Raw genomic sequence first — 24,003 nt, 5'->3', positions numbered from 1 at the left:
CATTAGGCAAATATACAAATTAGGATCATTTTCACGCTGTTGGTAGTTTTATAGAAAAGGTGCCTATAAGCCCAGCTATGCTTAGCATCCTCTGTGCAATTAACAACTTGTTTCTTAGTGACTTTATTCTTACTTCAGCAATTTTGTGTTAGTTAACACTGGAGAGAATAGCTTCTACTATTTTATCACTTAAAATAACACCTATCAAAGAGCAGGGCTGGCTGGTTTAGTCATCGGCAAGATTTTATTCAAATATAAGAATAACACTCAATCACTAAATTTATATATAGGAATGTTTCCAGAAGTTACTATGCAGTTTCTACTACAGAAGGCATATATTCTAAAATACCCACTTCTCAGGGCTGGAGAGATGGCTCAGTGGTTAAGAGTAGTGAATGCTCTTCCAGAGGACCCAGGTTTGATTCCTAGTACTTACATGGCAGCTCATAACCTTCTGTAACTCCAGTTCCAGGGCATCTGATACCTTCTTCTGGCCTCTGAGGGTACCAGGCATACACATGGTACATAGACATATATGTAGGGAAAATACCCATATACATTAAAAATGATGATGATGATAAATTTTAAAATTTCCCAGTGTTTCAATCGCTCTAGTCTCCAAAAAATAATAAAAAAATATTCAAAATATCCTTGTATTTTTTTTCTAGAATACACAGTAGTTTCAAAGGTTAGATGTTAGTTAACTAGGGAGAAAATATCAGTAACTTATCATTCCTGTTAGCTTTTTATGGTCTAACAATCAACAAATTGCACATGTAGGAGAAGAAAGACCCAGCACTGAGATTATTTAGTGTATATGCTCACAGGCCTAGATTTTTTTAAATTCCTAAAATTATTGTCAAGGTAAAAATGGAATGGAATATATGCTATTTTAAAAGTTAAGGGATGTGTAGCCAGGTCTGGTGGTACACACCTTTAATCCCAGCACTTGGGAAGAAGAGGCAGGTGAGTTCAAGGCCAGCCTGTTCCACACAGCAAATTCCAGGTTAGCTAAGGCTACATGGTGAGATCTTATCTTGGGGAAAAACAGAGGAAAGGGTTGTATAAAATAGTGATAGAGATTCTCACAGGAAAAAAAAAGACTTAAGTGTTTCATGGTATAAAGAAACTGTGTGGTTATTCAGAACATTCACTTATATAACAGAATTAACATGAATCACATAAAAGCAACTGGCTAACTGCTCTGCTACCTTGAGCTGACTTCAAGATCCGGGAAACAGCCTAACATTGCGTGTACCATCAAGTGCGTAGAGTATTAGGATGCTCCATGAATCAATTAGATGTAGTACCACTTTCTCTTAAGAGTTGAAGACACAGAAGGAGGAGGAGGAAGAAAGGAAGGAAGGAAGGAAGGAAGGAAGGAAGGAAGGAAGGAAGGAACTAAAGACTCATAACATCTGCCTGGATTTAAGATGACAAATTCTAGTTTAGAACCAGATCCCTGTATAGACAGACCTGGTTGCTTAAAGCCTTGCTCAGAGATGTTTTTGGCTTCCCGTTGGTATCCATCAACGGAGAGCGGCCTAACTGCTCAACGTAAGAGACTGTGTGCTTAGTCCTAAATGAGACGACTATATTTGCCATCAGGGAAGATCCTGGAAGAAGAGGTGAAAAGGATTTAAGAGCCAGAGATGGGGAGTGGTACTGTAGAATCCTACGCCCCCCACCCTTCTGCTTTTCCCATTTCATAGAGGGACACATCTTACTGTCGCTCTCTAGAGCTCCTTCCCTGCCACCCCGGTCCCCTTTTACTTTCCTTTCTGTGGTTACTCTGGTTTTATACTCACAGACAAAGATTTGGAGCTAGGAGCACAGATAAGCACAAATAATCTGCATTTGTCTTCCTGGGTGATCTCTCTCAGTATAACATTTCTAGTTGCATTCATTCACTTGCAAATTTCATTTTTCTTCACAGCTTTTTAAAAAATAAGGGGTTGGGGATTTAGCTCAGCGGTAGAGCACTTGCCTAGCAAGCGTAAGGCCCTGGGTTCAGTCCTCAGCAAATAATTTAGGCTTACTATAGTAGGAGAACTGGAAAATGTTATTGCTTGAGATTTCTCGAGTTCCTTCTGATGTTTTTGAAGCTTTTCTTCCCATTTCCAGGTTAGCAGAAGTTCTCGGTCCTATTTCAGCATTTCTCACACCAGTATTGCCTTGATGAGGGTCAAGTCAAAGAGTCTTCACATCTAACTTTGGGTGGTTATTTCAATTTTAGGAATGCCATTTTGCCCGTTAAAAGTGTTTAACATTTGTTTATCCCATTTTGACATGATCTCTTGTAAGATATTGCCAAGGTAACATAGTGGAGTGATATTATGACCAGAGAACACATGTTGGTGTCTCCTGTCATTCCATTTCATATTTTCTAGCTAAGTCTTTGATGATCATGATGATGATGATGATAAAGAAGAAGATGGTGATGATAATGATGCATGTGTGCACATGCCATTGGACATATGAAGGGTTGAGAGGACAACTTAGCAGAGTCAATTCTTTCTTCACAACTTACTGTGAGTGCTGGGGGTCACACTCAGTTTTCTAGGCATGCATGGCAATGCTTTTACCTGCCGAGTCACATCATTCACTTGTTTAGTTAATTCTTATGTTTAGCAACCACAAGAACAGTGGCTTATGATTCCACACAAACTCCTTCCTTATCCAGTGTATAGCTCTCAAAGTCCACAAAGGAGAATCTGTGAGGGTAAATCAGGCCAAGTGATGAGGAAGCAGCAAGGCTGATTCACAGAACAGGGGGTAGAATCCATCCTCTCCCCCACCACACACTGTGTGAAATACTGGAGCAACTGCTCTCAACAATTAGAGGGGAGCTAGTGGAAAGGTTCATAGGACAAATAAGATGATGAAGGAATACGCTTTTAGGCTGTAAACTGATGAGGACATTATGGACTTTTTTGACAAGATAGTAGCATATGTCCATGGTACTGTGATCAATGGACAGGACTCAATGTGGTTAGTTCATGGGGTTATGCATCAACATTGATATTATCGGAGTTAACTGGATTAAGCAGATAAAGCAGCAATCAGCCTGAAAAAAACTTAGAGTGGTCTGTCACAACTTCTAAGACTTAGGTTTAGAGGGAAATTATCTGTATTTTTGATGTTCACTACAGGCACACCCTTACACAGACATGTGAGTTTCTATAGTTCTATGTCTCTATGCATATGAAAAACAGCAACAATAAGACTCCTTCAGACAAAAACAATTTCTTTGACTAGCTACTATAATTTTCAAAGCTTGGTTCGGAAACATGAAACTGCCCTATCAGATCCAAACGTTTTATTAACACAGTACCCACAGTGGTACAGCTTCACCAATTTAGCAGTGGGACATTTTGTTCTAAATTCAGCTTAGAAAATTAATTTACAAGTACTTATTGGAAGTGGGGCTGTTCTGCAGGCATACAATCTCAGTTACTTGGGAGACTGTAATGAGACAGGCCAGGTTGGGTTACCAAGTTCAAAGCTGGCTTGGGAAACTTAGTGAGACTCTGGTCCAAACAACAGCAACAAAGCAACCAATGTAAAAAGAAGGTTGGGGATGTAGCTCAGGGGTAGAGCACTTACCTAGCATGTGTGATGCCCATGTTGGACCCTTAGTAACGTATACACATTTGTAAAAATATTTATTGGAATATCTTGGCCAAATTTCACAGGCTCAATAAAGGCATTATTGGTTTAACTAATGTGACTACAATCAAAATTAAATTTGTTAATTGTGTGTTTCAGAGTCAACAACAGTGTGCTTATTCCCACATACTCCATGCATTATGCCCATTTTCATAACTTGTTAAAGTTCCAGAAAATGTAACATGATGGATGTATATTTGTCATTTTCCCTTTATTTGTTGAATTCAGGAGATGAATACAAGGGCTGGGAAGAGGGCTCAGCTGGTCAGGTTCCTTGTCGCCCACCTTGCTGACCTGACCTGACCTGTGGAACCCATGTGGTAAAAGAGGAGAAGGAACTCTTGCAAATGTCCTCTGACCTCTACGTGAGACCAGGGCGTCTGTGCCCCTCCACACTAAATGAATGAATAAGCAAATAAATGCAATAAAAATTTAAAAATTAAAAAAAAACAAATAAAATTTAAAAGGATGAGCATTCATCAGACACCACTGCCATTGTCTGGCAAATGGGTAAGAGTCCACACAGGAAATTCCTGTCCACCTTACGCTAACTGAGAGTAAGGTAATAATAAATGACTGGACTCCCCCACGGAAAAGAACTTTGGGACAGCATACTTATTTGGAGTTTCTGACGAGAACCTGTGGGAATGTCCTCTAAGGTTGTCTCTCATGTGGCCCAGGTTGTGGACAAGCATGCCTACCAATGAAAAGTGAGGTCTGATGCATGTGGCATGTCAGGAATTCGAGTATACTTTCTGTCTGCGGAGGGCTTCATCTCCACTCACTCCCCAGTGTTGAGGACCCCGTTCTGTCTGTTGTCCTGTTCACTCTGGACACACCATCCATCTATCTACCTGTCTGTCTCTCTGTATCTGTCCCTCTGTCTCTCCTCTTCAGTTGGACCTGATGCTGCAGTTCTACTGCAGGCTGTGGTGCAGTGGCAGCAGCAGCAGGCGCAGCAGCAGGCACAGCAGCACCAACAGCAGCAGCAGCACCAACAGCAGCAGCACCACCACCAGCAGCAGCAGCAGCACCAACAGCAGCAGCACCACCACCACTACCAACAGCAGCAGCAGCAGCAGCAGCAGCAGCAGCAGCAGCAGCAGGAGCAGCAGCAGCAGCAGCAGCAGCAGCAGCAGCAGCAGCAGCAGCAGCTTTTCCCACAAGACCTCCAGCTTGGTTTGGTTTATCATCACATCAAAAAAGATGATCTAGCATCTCTATTAGTTCCCCAGCTTCTGCCTCTCAGGTTTCTGGGAGATGCCTTGAGACTTTTCACCTCTTAACCCTTGCCCTCTTTAACCTACACATGTACAGATACATAGCTATAACAGGGTGACAGCATGGGATCTGAGAGCTGATGTTAGTAATTAAAATGCAAAGAAAATACCCCGTGTTTGTCTTCTGGGCTATCAAGGAAAGTGGGAGTATGTGGCGAGCACTGTTGCCATTGATTTTACTACACCTTGTGAATGTACTGTTCTTAAATACAAACGTGCACCCATGTTTCTGACATAGCACACTCACAACAGACACCAAAGCATATGCTTCTTCCAAAGCAAAAGATCTTCAACTTATTATTCAAAACTGTATATTCTAGTTTTTGCTCTTTTGGTGCATATGCTGAGCTGGAACTCCCCGAGACTTAAGCATGCTAAGCAGGTACTCCGCCCCTGAGCTTCCTCTCAGCACTCATTTTGTGTTTTAGCTCTAAGATTATGAGGGGTAGTGCCATGTGTACAAAAACCTACGTGAGTAAATGTTGTTAGGTGTGTTTGACAGTTTCCAAGTTCTGGATATTTTAATGGCTGCTAGGACATGATTTAATTGGTATGCAATATGCTTCCCTCCTTTATCAGTTAAGTAACTATTCTTGCTACCATCCAACACTACCCAGGTTATATAAGAGCAAACAAACATCCGCTCTAAGGAAACTTATGTTCTAGTATGGGGAAGAGAGACAGTAAGCCAACAATTAACCCGGTATATCTGATAATCATGCATCTTAGGAGAAAGAGCAAGGGAGAAGGGGACCAGGAAGGATGGGTTTTGGAGGGATGCACTTGTAAGCAGAGTTTCTGTGGAAGAGCTCACACCCAGGGCAGCATCTGATGAGAGACTAGAAAGGGAATGTGTATCAGGACACACCAGGAAGCAAGAGCAAGTGCAAAGGGACTAGGGCAGAAGCTTGCTTCACACACCACGAAGAGTGTCCTTGAGGCACATGGCATAGAGTAGAGGTCAGGTGGGAAGGGAGGGCTGCTGGGGTGAAGCTCTTAATGGATTCTAATGGATTGGTAAAGCACTGGAGAATTCTAAGCAGAGCACAGATGTATTTTAAAAGCAGCACTCCGAATACTGTGTCAAGAATAGACTACCGACAGAAAATGCAGAGGGGAAGCTGTGTCAATGAGCAGGCAAAAGATGCTGTTACTTTGGGCCAGAGTGATGGAGGAGGAGTCAGCAAATAAAAGCCAATTCAAGCTAACAAGACGAAAACACCACGGTATGTGTCCTGAAGGAGGAACCAGAGGTTCAGCCGAGAGACTGGATGTGGGGTATCAGCAAGACTGATGACTCAGGTATATTAAAGGACCTAGACTGTGACACAGTTATGTCAAATTCAATTTATATTTTATAGATGCATTTGGACACAGATATAGAAAAAGAGGTTGGAGACTTACTATCTTAGAGTAATGCAATATGATCAAAGCCTTATAGAGTGCGATGAAAGCTCATAGAATGAGTGTTTTGTGGGGGTATCAATGTGTGCTGACACTTTAAAAATGTGTTATGTATGCTGTATGTGGTGTCAAATGCATCCACACAGACTATTTACTTATGTATCTATGAAAACAGTAAGAAGGCCAGGTGGTGGCGGCGGCGGTGGTGCACACCTTTAATACCGGCACTCAGGAGGCAGAGACAGGTGGATCTCTGAGTTAGAGGACAGCCTGGTCTACAGAGCTAGTTCTAGGACAGCCAGGGCTATATAGAGAAACCCTGTCTTGGAAAAAGGAGAAATAAAGGGAGGGAGCGAGAGAGGGAGGAAGGAAAGAAGGAAGGAAGGCAGGCAGGCAGGAAGACAGACAGAAAAAGAAAATAATGAGAACTTCGGGAATGGTCAAATTTCAGTATAGTTTTAAAAGTTTCTGTTCTAATCAAAAGAGATCAAACTAGCCATTCTAAGGAACTTGCCTGTTGCTAACAGTGTCTTTTGGGTGCCACTGTAATCACATGCAGGTGATCAGAGGGACAATACAGCTCTGGCAGCGGGGTTCTTTCTACCACCGCCAAGTGACTCACAACAGTCATCACTAAACCAGTCAGTCCTTCTGTGGCAGTCACAGCCAGCAACCCCCCCCCCCACATAAAACAGACCAGCAAATACTGCCCGACAATGGCTAACAGAGTATATATATCACATGTCACAAGAAATGAAGATGCACTGCATAACACACAAATTTTAGGAAGAAAACATTCATCTGTGCACCAGGGTGAACAGTGAATCCTTAACACTGACTAAAATATTAATGCAGAACAACATCAACAACAAGTCATTCATGCGGAACTGCAGGGTGCACTGGGTGTCATCCCAGGGCAGGGCTAACCAAACAGCTCGGCCTCCTGCCTCTGCCTGCCTCTCCATTTCCCACACGTGGGGTTTCAGTAATTGAAAAAAAATGAATGAATTCAAATAGTTTAAATATAGGACCCTCTGTGGGAATTACATGTTATAAGTATCTAGAATTTTCACACATGATGGTAGCTATGTCCTTATGTGACCTTTCTTTTTCTTTTTCTTTCTTTTTGCCTTTTTGACATGAGGCAGTTTTTCTGTGTCTTCAAGATTAGCTTCCAACTCCCAATTGTCTTGCTTCTGTCTCTATATTCTGTGATTTTAGGGCTCACACTACACCCGACTTCTTACGTTAAACTTTTAACACCTGTATCATTCCTTGTTTTAGAATTATCTCAGTATTATCCAGAAACCAAGAACTAGAAAGCAAAAGACAATCTGTAGGTATTTAAAGGGAAATTTCACTCTGTCCCATCCCAGGATGCATCACTTTCAGAAATGAGAGAAGACCAAAGATAGTTAAGGGCAGTTATATCTTCCATGACTCTGAGCTCTAATATTAGGTTGGGTCCTTCAAGGCTAAACTGCAGGCCGGAAATAAGCCTTAGAAGGCAAACAGCAAAATGTCAAAACTCAAGGCAGAAATACACTAAGGAACCAAGAGAAGCAAAATTCCATAGGATTTCAAATGTCTTCTGAGAAGCTCACATCCTTTGGCATCTTGAAACACTCCAGTGTGAGGTTTTCCAATCATGGAGTTCTTACTGGAGCAGGTAAGTCCTGGACCTGTGCACACGTTCTGCTCAGGCATCCCTCCTCTCCCACTCCAACCTGGAGTTAGGGTTCTAATGCAGCATTCATAAGTTTCTTCCTCCACCAGCCACAGGGTAATAAACCTGGCAGAGTTCTAATAGATAGTTTAGTATCTACACCCCAGTTCTGTTATAGACTACTCTACCAGGAATAGCTTTAACATGTCTCTTTCTACCTTTGAAACTTAGATTCCTAAAGCCTGGGCCTGTACGTGCTCTTTTAAATCTTTATGCTTGCTAGAAAACCTACCAGACACATATCTTTGCCACCATTTTCATGCTAGAGTTTCATGTATTATTCCAAATACACAGCACTGTATCGGGCTCGGGGAACCTAGAAGTTCAGAACCGTGAGGTTCAGGGCAGTGGCTGACAGTGTGACTGCAGCTCCGTGGCTGTGTAACTTCCCTAAGCTCCAAGGTGTCCTTCTGAAAAACTGCATCAATAAGATTTACTTTCTAGTGGCATTTTCACCAAGATAATGTCAGGTAAAGTCACTAGACGCTCAGCGGTCATCTCTATGACAAGAGTGTGTTTGAGAAACCCAATGAACCATCTTCATTTTATTTATTTCTCCCTCATAAAGGATAATCCTCACACAAGTGCAGCTCCTACTCATATTCACTTTGGAATATAGTACCTCCTTCTTTTAACAGGCTTGGCCTCAAGAACCCTTCAATACACACTTGCTGAAAGATGAGCTGAGTGAAAAACTCAAGAGAGATCAGGAAGGGCTCTCATTCTGCCTGTCTGCTCTCACCAGCCTACAAGTATGATGCAACCTCTCTCGTCCTGCAAACAAAACACGCCAACTCTGTCTTGACGGTGTGTGCCCTTCTTCCCTTCCACCTTCTCCACTTCCTACACATGCTGCACAGCTCCATAGTGTTCCCCCGATGGACACCAGACGACACCACTCACCCGAGGGGACCTCCCCGACAGGTCCCAGGTGCTTGGTACGTTTTCACAGGGTGTCACCTGTATTCCTTAGCATGGCCCAGTGTTCTTGTGATTACATCTTCCCTCCTCTCCAGTTCCATCTGCTATGGTTTGGGTTTGAATTTCACTCCCTGGTAACATCCTCAGCATCCCTAGTAGTTTGGACATATGGTGCTCTTTTTCTATGCCTTCTGCATGGAATGTATGTCTCTGCTCTCCCCTTCTCTACTGGTTAATACAATTCCTTACCCCTTAAAACTAAGCCCAGGACTCAGACCCTTAAGGAGCTCATTCAGGAAGACTGCAGTCTGAATGAGAGTTTGGGTTCTGTGTTTATATAGTACAAAGGTACTGATGGTAAGAGTATGTCATTGGCCCCCTGTGAAGACCTTGAACATAGTGGCACTACTGCATCCAGATCTGTACACTTGGAAACTGCTAACACAGAACCTCGTGCTCAGAACTGATGCTAACTCTTCAAAATGCTGTCGTGGGCTTGGCGCTGTGAAAAACCCCTTAGATGCAGAAGACTGAGTTTTAAAGATTTCTTTTGAGATATTTGTTTTTAATTCGGGTGTACAAATATTTTGCTAGCATGTATGGATGCCCATCACATGTGCTGGGTTAAAGATAGAAAGTGTATCAGATGCCCTGGAACTGGAGTTAGAGATAGCTGTACATGTCCATGCTGGTGCTGAGAACCAACCCCGGGTCCTCTGCTAGAGTATCAAGTGCTTTTCATCTAATTCTCATCACCTTAAATAATGCCACTGTCTCCTTTTGTCAGATGGAAATTGAGCTTCGGTGAATTTAATTCTGCTCCAGTTCTTGTAGGTGATGGGGCCAAGATTAAAACTGGTAACATTTTACCAGGTCTCAGTTATTATAAACAAATGAGGAGTGAGCAATTATGAATGCCCTCAAAAGACAGTGGTTTTCTACAGACTCAATTTTCCAAAGAAAACCACACACACACACACACACACACACACACACAAAACTAAGCAGTTCCTCCTTTGACTGATTCTTATCTCAGTTATACTCTTATGAAAACCTTGCATTTTAGTAACAGACTAGAAAACTCTGCAAAGGAAAACTCAAAGCCAAATAAACACAAAACCTTTGCTTCTAAAGTCATGGCATCTATGTGTAAGTCACCATACCAATTTCATCCATGTACAGGAATCTTGAGACTGGATGCACACCACCTTTCACTTCTCCTCATGGACACTTGTGCTTCCCACTACTTAACTCACTACCAAAGAACGCTCTAAAGCTTGGAGGTGTTTCAGAAAGTTGCCTTCTCTTCTAACTGCACACAACTCCATAGCCTAATTAAGTGCTTCCAATCACAACCCACTCTCTGTTGACTGACGCTAGACTACAGTCTTCAGAACTCATTCCAAATTAGCCCATTCCATTTGTAAACCTAGCCAGCCACATGTGGATCTTAGAGGAGAAACTACCATCGCTTTCCTAAACAGTGTACTTCCTTACTGCATGCAGATTACTTATCTTTTTTCCTTTTTTTTGGTGTTTCGAGACAGGGTTTTTCTGTGTTTCAGCTCTGGCTGTCCTGGAACTCACTTTGTAGACCAGGCTGGCCTGGAACTCATCAAGATCCACCTGCCTCTGCCTCCCAGATTCTGGGATTAAATTACACCACCCCCACCTGGCTGGAATTATTTATCTTTATACAGTTCAGAAGTCAGATTTTCAAGGAGCTTCCTCAGAGTTAAGTGTAGCTCCCACTGTTCAGGAAAGGAGCTAGTTTTGCACTAAAGCAATGGTAAGAAGGTAAGAACACACTTTGAAATGATAGAGAAGACAGAATGTGATAAAACAGCTTATAATTCATACAAAATTTAAATTTAGCCTCTATTAAATTGGACCATGTTTTAAATTAAGTAGTGGGAAAAATGTAACCGAATACAACTATGAAGGTTTTGCTTTTTGCAGCAGTAGGAGACCATAACTTAAAGATACCACGAAGTAAAAAGGCAGAGAACAACCAACTCAAAGTGGGCACCAAAACAAACTGAAATATCAAACAACACAACTCTGGTACCAAAGGTTCCGTGAACATCTTAGGAGAGGGGGCTGAGAGACTGAAATATCCAGAGGATCGTGAAGTCTGCAGTAAGAGTGTGTCTTCTAGCTATAGCAGGGAAGAGGCACTCATGACATCTTAACAACATGGCTGCCTAAACCAGACCTGAATATTTCCAATACCAGTTGACACCCTAAAATGGTTAGGGAAAGTCTTGCAGGGCTCCAAATTCTAAATGAAGAGATACAAGCATTTAACAACTCCCAAGATTAGGAGAATTAGTCTTCCCCAGGAATGAATTTCCTGATGGGTTACCTAATACTGAGTAGTCAGCCCTAGAAACATTTACATGCTGGCAACACTGAACAGACGTGGCAGGTTGTATGTATATGTTCACTCCTTTATAAGTATGTGTAACAGCAATGGTTAAAGAAGAGAAGACTGGATTTGGAAGGGAAGTGGGGAGGCAGAAGGGATGAGTAGCGGGGAGGGAACTATGTAATTATTTTTAACTAAATTGAAAAAAAAAGAATATTCCAGAAATTCATAGTAGTCAATACATTGGGGCTATATTACTTATAAGAAGAATCACAATATAATCATATAGTTTCATGGAACTTTCAGATATATTTATTAGCAGAACACAGTACAAACTCAGAAGGAGATGGCATTTTAAATAACTACTTCATTATGGCAAGTAACTTAAGAATTATACAAAATTCACAGTAAGAAAATGTAAATAACTGAGATTTAATTTCTACATAAATGAATGAATTCAACTAGTGATTTTAGATAATACATTTTTAAAAAGTTGTTTCATTTATATGTTGGGTATGTGAGATCGAAGGATGACCTCAGGCTTTGGTCCTCACTGATCTCTTGCTCGAGACAGGTCCTCTGCGTTGTTCTTTAGCTATGTACACCAGGCTGGCTGGCCCAAGAGCTTCTGGGGATTCTCCTATATCCAACTCCCATCTCCCCATTAATTATAGATGTTCATACTGTGTGCTTGCTTTCATGTGGGTTCTGGGAATTCAAACTTACCTTCTCACATTTATGCAATAAGCACTTTTACCCAGTAATCCAAATCTCTAGCCTTTAGATATTGCTGTCATAATTTTGCAAGGGTGATAATTTTAGAAAATGAAATATGACCCTATAAGAGTTTGTACTAGAATGTATCTAAACTACTCACTTTATAGTGCAACTGATGACATCTGTATATATGTGAGTGGGAGTTTTCTTCCAATTATAAACATATTCTGTACAATTGCATTCATTTATTGCAATTGTTTTATGCTTTGCAGCTCAGCATTACACTTATTTCTATTATCATTTTGGGTAGCTTACATAACTAACATCTATAATATTTTATTTTATATCTATATATCTATGATCTATTTATGATCTATCTATCCTCTCCCTCTCTTTCTCCCTCCCTCCCTCCCTCCCTCCCTCCCTCCCTCCCTCCCTCCATCAATAGGATTTTTTTAGACAGGGTTTCTCTGTAGTCCTGGCTGTCCTAGAACTCCCTCTGTAGACCAGGCTGGCCTCAAACTCAGAAATTCACCTGCCTCTGTCTCCTGAGTTCTGGGATTAAAATCATGTGCCATCATAGATCTGACAACAATCTGAAAACAGTATTATTTCACAGACTTGTGGTGGAAAGGTTAAAAGTCTGTATTAGTGATTTCAGTATCTAAAAAGCCAACTGGAATTACAGAGAAGCTAAGTGACCCACTCTAAGCAAGTTTATTTAAAGGGTGGCATTAGAAGGAGGCTGCAGACTCCTGATTCCAGCCAGGTTACTAATGACCTTTTATATTTCACATCACTAAAAACAGGGATAAGAATACAATATATGAACTGATGGAGGAGCCAGAATGTGATGAAGTTATAATTTATATATATATAATCTAAATTTAGCTCCTATTAAACTGGACCATTTTAAAAATTAGGTAGTGAGAAAAACAAATAGGCAAATAGAACCAAGAAAGTTTTGTACTTAACGTAACACTTATACAACTATATTATAATTAGCTGAGAGCTGGCTAGCTATAGAATGTTTGGTGCTATGAATTGTGAGTCTGACCAGTTATTTATTTCTTAATAGACTGGCTCTCCTTTTGTAGCCCAGAGTAGCTGAGACCTGCCTATGTGGATCAGGATGACTAGGAACTTGGTACTCTCCCACCTCTGCCTCCAGAGGGCTGGGAATACAGGTGTGTGCCACGACATCTGGCATCTTTCTAAAACCCAGATAGAGTACTACCCATTAATAATAAATGCCAGATTTTAAAGATTTTGAATTATTAAAATAAGTTCAAGTTCATAAGTCATAACCTAATCAAAGTTTAGGAACTGGTAGATGGAATCTTAAAACACATCTAGAGAATTCCCAGACTTCTGCAGACAATAAAATCTAAGGAGGCTCAAGGCCTCCATACAACACAGGGTAGTTTTAAATGCAACTTACCTGTACCTACAATGTACTATAAGTCCCCTCCAGATTACTTACAATACCTAACATGATGCAAACACTTGTCCTGTTTGAGCAATTCTCAACTTGTGGTTTACAATCTCTTTGGCAAACCTTTACCTCCAAAAATATTTACATTACAATTTATAATAGTAGCAAAATTATAGTTATGAAGTAGCAACAAAATAATTTTATGGTTGTGGGTCACCACACCATGAAGAACCATGTTGGAGGGTCACAGCATTAGGAAGGTTGAAAACTACTGGTAGAGGATGATGATATCGTGCATATTCACCATGGTTTTGTCTGATTATTCTCATCATCTTTTATTTTGGGATGGAGTCCTCCCAGCCCCAGAAATTTTGTATCATTGGTTGAATTTTCAGATGAGGACCATGTGGGTGTGGTGTCTGACCATGTATGTGTTTAGAATTAATGGATCATTTTATAAAATAGTCATATTATATATATATATATATATATATATATATATATGTATGTATATAATTCCCCCAGTACTGGGGGTTATACCTAAAGTCCCACACAGGCTAGACAAGTGCTCTACCACTGAATTAAGACCTCAGCCCCTCTACAGTTACTTTTAAAATAATTAAGTTTTATAAAATTGCAAACAAAAGCTATTTCTAGAACCTCTAAGCCCACAGTTTGATAAAATACAGAGTGGTTTTGTTTTTCTATTATAGAAACGTAGCTCTCCCTGCCCCTCTCTTTGTCCTAACTGGGCCGGCAACAGTTGTCAGAAGGGCTACTTCATCAAGCATGAGGTGGTCAGTTACTCATAGACTCAAGATACAAGCTTGATAGGCGGCAGCTGGTACTGAGTAAAACAGTGAGTCAACACTGTTTTAGGCAAAGCAGAAATGTGTTAAAGAAGAAAGGGCTGGAGAAAAGGAGAATGCTTATGCACTGCAGGTTAGAGCCAAGTTCTACATGGATCCTAGGGTTCTGATCCTTTTTTAAGAATCTAAAGATTAGCATACACGCAGACAAATTATTTTCTTTTAAGAACATTAAAAATCGCCGGGCGTTGGTGGTGCACGCCTTTAATCCCAGCACTCGGGAGGCAGAGACAGGCGGATCTCTGTGAGTTCGAGGCCAGCCTGGGCTACCAAGTGAGCTCCAGGAAAGGCGCAAAGCTACACAGAGAAACCCTGTCTCGAAAAACCAAAAAAAAAAAAAAAAAAAAAAAAAAAACATTAAAAATCAAGTTGTGGGTTAGAAATCTGAAAGAAATTATTGTGTATACCACAAGCTGTCTAAGACACTTTTAGGCTGATAGAATGGTTCCGTTACCCCGACTCCTTGAACAAGGTGTTTCCTGATTCGTATATCTTCTGGAAGTGGGAGGTTCAAGCTAGAGAAGTCCTGAGTGACAAGCAGCATGCAGGTCTGAAGAAGAGCAGCATCTGATCGTCTACCCCAATAATTCCCACACAGAAAGGAGTATTTTCCTCAAGGCAACAGTCCACATGGGTCGCTGAGTCTAAGTACTTGGTGACCACACTGTACACTAATACACAGATTTAGAAGACACGTACACAAAGCTCAATCCCCAAGAGATTGTTAGATTAGCTCACGAGCCAACAAAGGGGTGTTATCAGACACCAGATCCCATGCAGTTGATAAGGGTCCAGCATCTTTGTCTTTCACAGGGCCTTCTGGAAGCATCCCATACAGCTTCTTTACCATCACCCCAGACAACAGAGAAAGGGTTGAGCAAGGATGTAGCCCCAGCCAGTTGACCCCAGAACTAGCGACTTCTGCTTGTTGTGCTGATCTGCACTGGGCTAGACCTGCAAGGCGGATGGCATGCAGCAAGGGATCCGAGTGAGTGGCTGTGGAGTGGTGAGCCGAAGTGACATGCTGGAAGCAAGATGAGTGACAAATGACAAGGATAGACAGAAGCCCAACTTCCACAGGTTACACACAACTCTGGCATGCTGGGAAAGAGCATCAGGTGGAGCAAACAGACGGGTGCTGATCAGGAAGGAGCTGGCGTTGAGCAATGATGTTGAATGGGTTAGGAGGTGGAGAGGCATTGTGGCATACAGCGACAGGCCCTGCAAACTGTGGCTACAGCCACAAACCAAAGGACAGTCTTCACATGCAGACAGTGTGGAAGCGCACCCTCATACCTATAGAAAGGAGCACTGTTAGATGTGCCAGCCACTAGAGAAAGGTTAATAGTGACACCAGCTGACCAAACTAGAAGTTAACATAAAGTTAGAAATGTATTCAAAGTGCAAACAGCTAGTTCAACAGTTTTGGCCTAATAGTTTACATTTTGAAAACAGTTAGTTTTAGCAGGAGAAATTTTGTTTTGTATCGTGGCCATGACCACTTCATGTCATGTAAGGCAATAACTGTCCTTTGTTACGATGTCATTACCTTTCCAACTATGACTAACTACCTCTCTATGACACTGAAAAGCTGCTGAGCTTCCCAACACAGCATCAAAAATAATACCTGGCTTCCAAACATGAGACAATATCAATATTAGGAGGTTGTGCAAAATGTCGGCACTAGGATGTGAGCACTCTGCCTTTGGAGAGAGAGAGAAAAGGACCTCTGGGAGACTTTTAAGATCACTACACAAGGGATGTCCTTGGGATGACTGCATGCTTGGGAAGGAACGGGTGGCTATAACGTAATATTTTAGTTTTGTTCAGTTTTGTGACAGGCTCTTTCTACATAGCTGAGGTTGGCCTCCAACTAGCAATCCTACAACGTCAGCCTCCTGAGTGTTTGGATTACAGGAAGATGTCACCCAACTCAGATTCTTAACTCTAGTTAATTGAAACAAAACAAAAACAAAACCTGGACAAAACAGACAAACAAAAGATTTTTGGCTCAATGATAGGGAGATCTTGAGTCTCACTTTCTCCTTGTTCCCTCACTATTTATTGAGTTAGGAGAAATGGGCCTACCTTCCAGAAAAAGAGCTTCATGTACAACATACATGAGGTTTTGGCTCTGAATCTTTGAAATCTCTTGACTATGACTAGTTTAGAAGGGAGCTCAAGTGAAAAGTAGGCTGAATGAATGAAGAGACCCAGATAACTGACCCTAGGCAGTTCAAAAGTAACGTGTAGATGGGAGCCTGGAAGAATGTAAACCACTAAGGGAAACTAGCAAGCAGACCTAAATGAAAACAGTCTTCTCCCAGTCCTGGTTCCCGGGGTAATTCCATATTCTCTGCCAAGAAAGCTCCATTCATCTAGTTACTACTTCTGCTAGCTTTCTTATGGGAACAGCTGATCTGGCGGTTTACATTCCAGCTACCCCTGAGGCCCCAGGAGGAGGAACCGTGCTATTGATGTACTTAATTTCTTTCTTTGACTAGGCCACTTTCTGTGTGACCCGCCCATGCTCTCTGCAGTAGAGAGAAGAGAGAAACTTTCATTTCTCAGGTAGCTGGTGTGGACCAGGCACTGGTATGGGAAGCAAGGGCCACGTGCCTCTATGAAGCAGCATACATATAGGTGCTGAGGCTGGCTGTGCTTCAGGGGAGAACAGGTGTGAGCACAGTGGACTGTGCTATAGAAATATCTAGAGGCCAAGTGTGGGGTTTCACCTGAGTAATAATCTTGTATACAACCTTGCTCAGACAGCATGGACAGTAGAAGGAAGTAAAGGAATGTTCTAGATGTGATATGGTCTTGCATAAAGGACATAGGGTTGGTCAAGTTATATAATGGTCTTCATAAGTTCCTACATGGAAAATATCTATGTAATTTTGTCTTCTAACAGAGCAAAACAATAAACATACTTCCCACTAAACCACACAGAGCATGGCAAATCCTGGGGTGAACAGAGCAAAATTATCCACATGAATTAGGTATATCAGGCCTTTCTTGGCCTGATATTATTCAGTGACTTGAGAGAGGGAGAGATTCCTGCAGAAGCAGATCACCAACAAAACAAACACATTAAAATGACGTCCAGTCTTTTATCTTCTACCTCCCTTACATCTGGAATGATGCCTGGGTGATCTTCCAAAGCACCTTCTAGTCCTAAAGGTTTCCAGAATTTGTCAACATTAAAAGGACTAGCTATCAAATGGCTGCACATGTTTTAAAGAGAAGATAGTGTGGCCTAATGGGCATATCTATGACTCTGGCTAGCTCTACACTAGTACAATCAAGCAGAAATGTAATTTATCCATTAAGATCCAGAATATAAATGAGACCCTGTGTTCAATTATCAACTAGGCATTTCTTTTAATCTTATATTATTCTTTTTAATCTTAATGTTATACTTAATTCCTTTAATATTTGGTGTGTGTAAATTCATTATAACTAAAACAATAGCGCTTCAGTTTTTCAAATCCCTGAGGAAGCCTTTGGTTTGCTTGTTTTTGACTTGTTTCTTTGAGACAGGTATCACTATGTCTACTGGGGCTGGTCTAGAACTTGTTTTGTATGGACATTTGGCCTTGAACTCTGTATTCTTTTGTCTCAGTCTCTTAAGCGCTGGAATTACAGATGTGTGCTACCATGCCCAACTGAAAGAGTCATATTAGACATTGATATTTATATAAATCACAGTAAGTTATCCTGAGCAAGCATTTAATAGCTCCAGTCAAATTCAGATGAGAAACATTACAAGTTACAGCCATTCTCATAATTATCAAGGTATGAAGATATCCTAGATGGATGAACTACATATATTGAGGTGTTGGCATTCCCCTTATTATACTCAGTTATTTAAAGATTCAGTTCCTCTGGTGGATAACGGATAGGTTTTCAGACACTTGATTAAAAATTGAGGCCAAAGAGTGGGTTGGAGACTAAGATCTAGTAGGCCTCAGCAAAGGCTGAAAATGAACGTATGAGAAAAACTGCCTGGCAAAGAGGATGGCTGGAGAATACCCCTAGCTGAGTCCACCAGAACCCTGACACTGAACAGGCACAGAATACCACAGAGTGTTTAAAGTGGCCTGTGGTTCGTTATAATATTAAAACACCCCTCCTCAAGTGTAGATTTTAGATACTAGCGGAACATGGAATACATGGAGTTGTGTGTAAAACTGCATGCAACAGAGCATGTGTGAAATGGACCAGGCTACACAAATGAGCCAGAAAGCTCACACTATGTGACATACAAACCCCCATCTTCTGTGAAACATGGCTATTTGAGCTCTGAGCTCTCTCTCCTTTGGCTTCCTTCCAAGTATGTTGGAAGTATACTTTCTTCTTCTTTTTTTTTTCTTCATAAACTGTTTCTACTTCAGCTGCAGCAACGTTTGCTCACTTCTTTGTTCTTGTACATAATAGCTTAGAATCTCTCCAGGAGTCCCACCAAACACTTATATAAGCAGGTACCAAAATCATATAAAACATTTCATTTAGTTGAAGAGCTAATGAATCTAAAACATTCACAAAAGGTAAATGGCACATCTGTTTACTTGGCTAACAAAAATGTCTTTAGCATATTCATAAGATTACTTCTGTTCAAATTTTAGGTCAGGGGCAAAAGTGGGATGGATAGACTTGATAATATTCTTGACATTGCTATCCACTGTTGCACTCTAAGAAACAATGAGGGGCTCCTTGAGGTAGGGAAGTGCACTAGTAATATAAAGACTAAATGTTAGTAATGATGTCAGTTGTTCCACCAAACCAAGAAAAAAAAAAAGAGAGGACTGTCAACTGTAGTCTGAAGCCACTTTTATTTCCTAAACTGTCCATATTTCTCTTTAACTTGAGATTTCCTGGTTCTTCATCCTATAGCACAAACACTTTATTGTATTAATGCCACCTTAAAAATTGCAGCGTTTAGCCGGGCGTTGGTGGCGCACGCCTTTAATCCCAGCACTCGGGAGGCAGAGGCAGGCGGATCTCTGTGAGTTCGAGGCCAGCCTGGGCTACCAAGTGAGCTCCAGGAAAGGCGCAAAGCTACACAGAGAAACCCTGTCTCAAAAAACCAAAAAAAAAAAAAAAAAAAATTGCAGCGTTTAGTGACATTCATAGGTAAGGTATTTCCAAGCTAAGATTTAGATGATTGATGAATCATATCTTTCAATTCCTCAAAATATTGCTTACCCATTAAAAGTTCATTTTAAACATCTTTATCATTACAGTCCCTTTTCAGAATACTTTCTAGTCAAGCAGACTCACTGAAGGTGAGGCTGCAAATATTGAGCTACGACAAGGACACAAAACTGCACAGGAAACTGTAACAAAAATGAACACTTTAAAACCAGGCATGTGGTCAAAAGTAGAGTAACTCCAAGTGCAGAGTGAGTACGTTTATTGCAGAGATTTCAATAGCTAGAAAGCTTTGGCAAACAGAACGAAACAGACGCCAAGAATCTATTAAGAAAGTCTGTGAAACCCAGGCCAGAATGCTTCCAAACATAAAGCTCCACTGGCATTCCATGGAATGCCTTTCAATCAAAAGTTTAAAAAAAATACTAGCATATTTCCATACCACCTCCTTTGAATGTAATCTTGAGTACAGTCTTTTATACAAATTTTAATAATATACCTAAAATGTGTCGTGTCTTTTATGCTACTTTTGACTGATATGTTTAAAATCAGTCATCGCTAGCTGTGTGTGATGTCAACAATATGCTTGCACAGATCACATGTTTAAATTTAAAACACATAAATTGTGAAAAACATCGACATATTCACAGTGGTTCATTAATCGGAATAATGTACTCGTAGAACAAAAATGAAATTCTTTTGCGATAAAGTCTTCTTTGTAATCTAAACGTTTTGGTTACTTGGAGCAAGCTTTGCTGTGTTGGACGTGGCGCTCTAAGTTAGGGCCGTCCCAGTTTGGGGCTCAAGCCTACCTTTCACATCTTCGTCCTCAATCGTGGTGTTTGAGCTCTCGGTCGACTCCTGCTCAGAAGAAAAGACAGTTTTAGGCTTCCCACAACAAGGAGCTGACTCTTCTGACAAACTTGGCTGGTGGTACATACACATCATGCAAGTTTCTCCCACAGGCTGTGTGCATATGCTGACATGCAAATGGACAAATACATCAGGTGACTGTCGACAGAAACAAGATGTCATATGCTGCAAACACTTCAAAGGGAGTACTCTGGCCACCTAGTCACTGATGCAGGATAAATCCAGGTGATTTGTACAAGTAGATGAAGTGTGTAGTTTATTTAAGAATTGAGTAAGATGAGCTCATATTACAGTGTCTCACACAGTGTGTTTTTAGGAGGAAAAAATGGAATATTTTAGTGGAATAGACTTGAAACTTAGGATACACGGTTTTATCCCTAACAAACTAATCAGCAAAGAGTATCTTCTTCGTGTTGGGTACTGTGTCAAGCAGAGAATTTGCGGCTCTGTGTCTACCCTCCCCCTTTGTAGAGAAAAGGCATTTCCTCCATCACCTGACTCAGAAGCTGGGGCTATCAAGCTGAGCCAGGCTGTGATAGCTGTCAAAACTGTTTCAGGTCTGTGATTAGGACACTGGAATCATAATGAATAATTTATTTTCAAGGTCAGTTAGACACTTTTTGTCCTTTCTAACTAACTCAGAAACAGCCAGTCACTCAAAGAGAAATCTCTCCCCACAATGGAAAGACAAAGTTCTTTGTCAAACTACAAACTAAGGCAGAGTGGTAAGTACACGTGAAAGTGCATGGCTGCTGGTGTAAGATACCTTTCTTAGAGGAGTTTCATTAAAGTGTGCCAGTGAAACACTTCCTAGCAAAGACATGTTGCGTATTCATAAGGATTCATTTTCCACTTGGAATGATTAAAGGCCAGAGCTGAAAGTAATTGGGACCAAAATTCCAGTCAATAGCTCTATGTTCAGTGAAGGAAAACAGGTTTTGGAAGGTAATAATAATAATATAATAATAATAATAATAATAATAATAATAATAACAATAATAATACCCATCAGTGTCCATTTATAGATTTGGTATTTTTGGAAAGCCATCTATTTATATAAATACCACATGTAGTATTTAAACCAAAGAGATAAACTAGCTAATGTCCAGAGTCTCCACACATACAGAACCAAAGAAAAATATTCATGCACTTCTTTAATGTGATGTGGCATTCAGAGTTAAACTCAAAATGAAGGTTAAACCCATGCATTTAAAAACAAATGGATTCATGTAAGCAATAAATACCATGCAGCAACTCTTACAAATGACAGAGCTAGAATTACGGCAGTGTCCGCCCCAGCTGCCATGCCTGGCTTTTCATTTGATAGTGCCATTAATGGGATTGTTCTCATATGTGTGGGCCCTGACTACCTCAAATCTTTTTGGGGACCTAGAACATCTCCAGTCTCATGACACCACTGTACATCTCAGATTAAGACACACAACACTTTGTTTTCAATAGGGGTTGACAAAATATTGAACCAGAGGTGAAATGTATTTCCCGAGCCTTCAACGTTGTTGACTACAGGAAGGAAAAGACCTGTGACTATATTCAGTACCTAAGAAAAGTCATACATTTTGCCCTCCCCTTAAATATGATAGTGTATAACAAGTTATAAGTGGACATAGACTACATTTAGAAAACATCTCCTTTAATCTCTCAGACATGTATACAAGTGGTGGTATGAACATGGTATACACATAAGTTATAGTAGGTGGAACACATTAGTCTTCATTCAGCATAATACTTTAATAATCTATTACTATAATTCATATAGAGGGACAACAAACACATTTAACGAGAAACAGAACTCCCAATCCTCTTCAAATTCATGGCAAACAGTAACACCACCAGTAATACCATCAATAACAGGGAATGAGAAACAAGCCAACAACAGCAACAACAAAACCACTGTGACAACAGAGCAGAAGAATGAAAAGCTCAAAAGCAACATTAAGTTTAAAGAAAAATAAAGCCATTATAGTTGAAGACAATGATATGATAGCAAGAAATTCTGGAATTTCATGCTGTATGTGGTTATCACACAATGGGCAAACAGGCACAGAGAAACAAAAAGACCACATGGAATTGCCTAAGACACCGTCATCTCAACAGAAAGACTTTGTTAATGTTTAACCTGACCCTTATATTTTTATTCACTACGGGATCACTGATTTCGTTCTCAGGCTGTCATCCATTTTGATGTGAAAGAAGTCTATGTATAATTCTAGACTCATTAGGCCCCCAAGAACACGTGATGGAAAGAGGGCCAATTCTTTCTTTCCCATTTGAGATAATGGATTGGTTTTATACAGGGCGTTTGATGAGATGTGTAATCTTATCAAAGCAAATGGTGTTGATTCTTTCTGAATACCTTGTTTCCGTCAGGGTTGTGGATTACAGTAGTTTGGGGCTCCTGAGTGAGAACAAAATAGAGAAAGAAACAGTTCGTATTGGTAAGTATGTTCTTGCTAGTCTATGGGACAGAGCAGAGAGAGCCAACAGACAAGGTAAACAGTGACAAGAGCTGAAGCCGTGTCCAGGGCTGTCAACATCTGACAGGGTCTCTGGGGAGGCCTCCCTGGGGAGCCCATGGGGTCACACACCTCCCTACCCAGAAGCAGCATGCAAGAGACCTTATTCCTGATAGATGAATGAACAGGCAGGGCTTTGCAGTTCGGAGACCTAAAGAGGCACCTGCTGCTTCACCAGGCTCTACGTCAGGCAGAGCTGTCCCTTCTTCTCTACTGAATACTCTTGCTCTCAGTCTCACAAAAATTGGACAAGAACACCATAGATAGAAATATTTGAGAAGACATCAAATTCTTTGTGAAGGTTTTTTTCAACTATATTATCTTGGGAACTGACTCTGATGTTATTATTATCAACACATAGTTGAATACCCTTGGAGAATCCTGAAACACTGGACCACACTTAAGAAAAAAACAAAAAACAAAGAAACAAAAAACCCTACAAAACTGTCCAAAAGAATACATTTCAAAACTCACAAAAATTCTAAAGAGTATTTTAAAAGTTTATTTAAATGTTTTAGAACTAATCATAAAACACTATCATTAGAAACACTGTTGATCCATCCTATACTAATAACATGGAAAGTACAATTTCTGCTTTATGAACTTCATATACAGAATAGTAAGCTGTTGGGTAATATTTTTTCCATGAAGAAACTATTATTTCCACATAGCTCACATAGCTTTCTATGAGAAAATTCTTAAATGGAAAATAGTATTCAAATACTGATGTAAAAGAAATATTGAGTGTTCATACAGCGACAGTGTGCTTGCTGCATCCATGAATGGGTACTTTAGCACCCGCGAGGAGCTGTGACCATGGCCAGCCTTCTCCACAGGAATGTTCCCGAGGGAAAGCCTGCACTATGTACTTAGAAAAACACAATTGTTGCTTTATTTCCTCCCTTCTGTGGCTTGAGCTGTAACGCTGGCTTTATTAGTCATAACCTGTTATCCTTTTGGCCCCTTTCTTACTCGTTTTTTTTTAATTTTTAATTTTTCATTAATTATTTTTTCCCAGCCCTATCAGTCCCCCCTTCAGATCCCTCCTTTCATCCT

General features: G+C 40.6%; 1 protein-coding gene across 14 annotated transcripts in view; it reads right to left on the bottom strand.

Annotated features, from left to right (window-relative positions):
* The window catches only part of Camk2d (calcium/calmodulin dependent protein kinase II delta), a 257,681-nt gene that overhangs the window by 19,743 nt on the left and 213,935 nt on the right, over window positions 1–24,003 (bottom strand). For 7 of the 14 annotated variants that reach the window (XM_006970402.4, XM_015993241.3, XM_015993259.3 and 4 more), the window contains 2 exons: window positions 22,788–22,829; window positions 20,353–20,401 (listed from right to left, as the gene is read on the bottom strand). In XM_006970402.4, the coding sequence (XP_006970464.1) occupies window positions 20,353–20,401; window positions 22,788–22,829 (91 nt within the window). The remainder of the gene's footprint in view (window positions 1–20,352; window positions 20,402–22,787; window positions 22,830–24,003) is intronic. The other 7 variants (XM_015993251.3, XM_042279840.2, XM_076574927.1 and 4 more) reach the window with 1 other exon arrangement.

The sequence above is a fragment of the Peromyscus maniculatus genome, chromosome 6 (assembly GCF_049852395.1).
Source record: "Peromyscus maniculatus bairdii isolate BWxNUB_F1_BW_parent chromosome 6, HU_Pman_BW_mat_3.1, whole genome shotgun sequence".
Taxonomy (NCBI): domain Eukaryota; kingdom Metazoa; phylum Chordata; class Mammalia; order Rodentia; family Cricetidae; genus Peromyscus; species Peromyscus maniculatus.
Note: the sequence above shows the minus strand (reverse complement) of the source record. Positions and strands in the feature narration are given on the sequence as shown.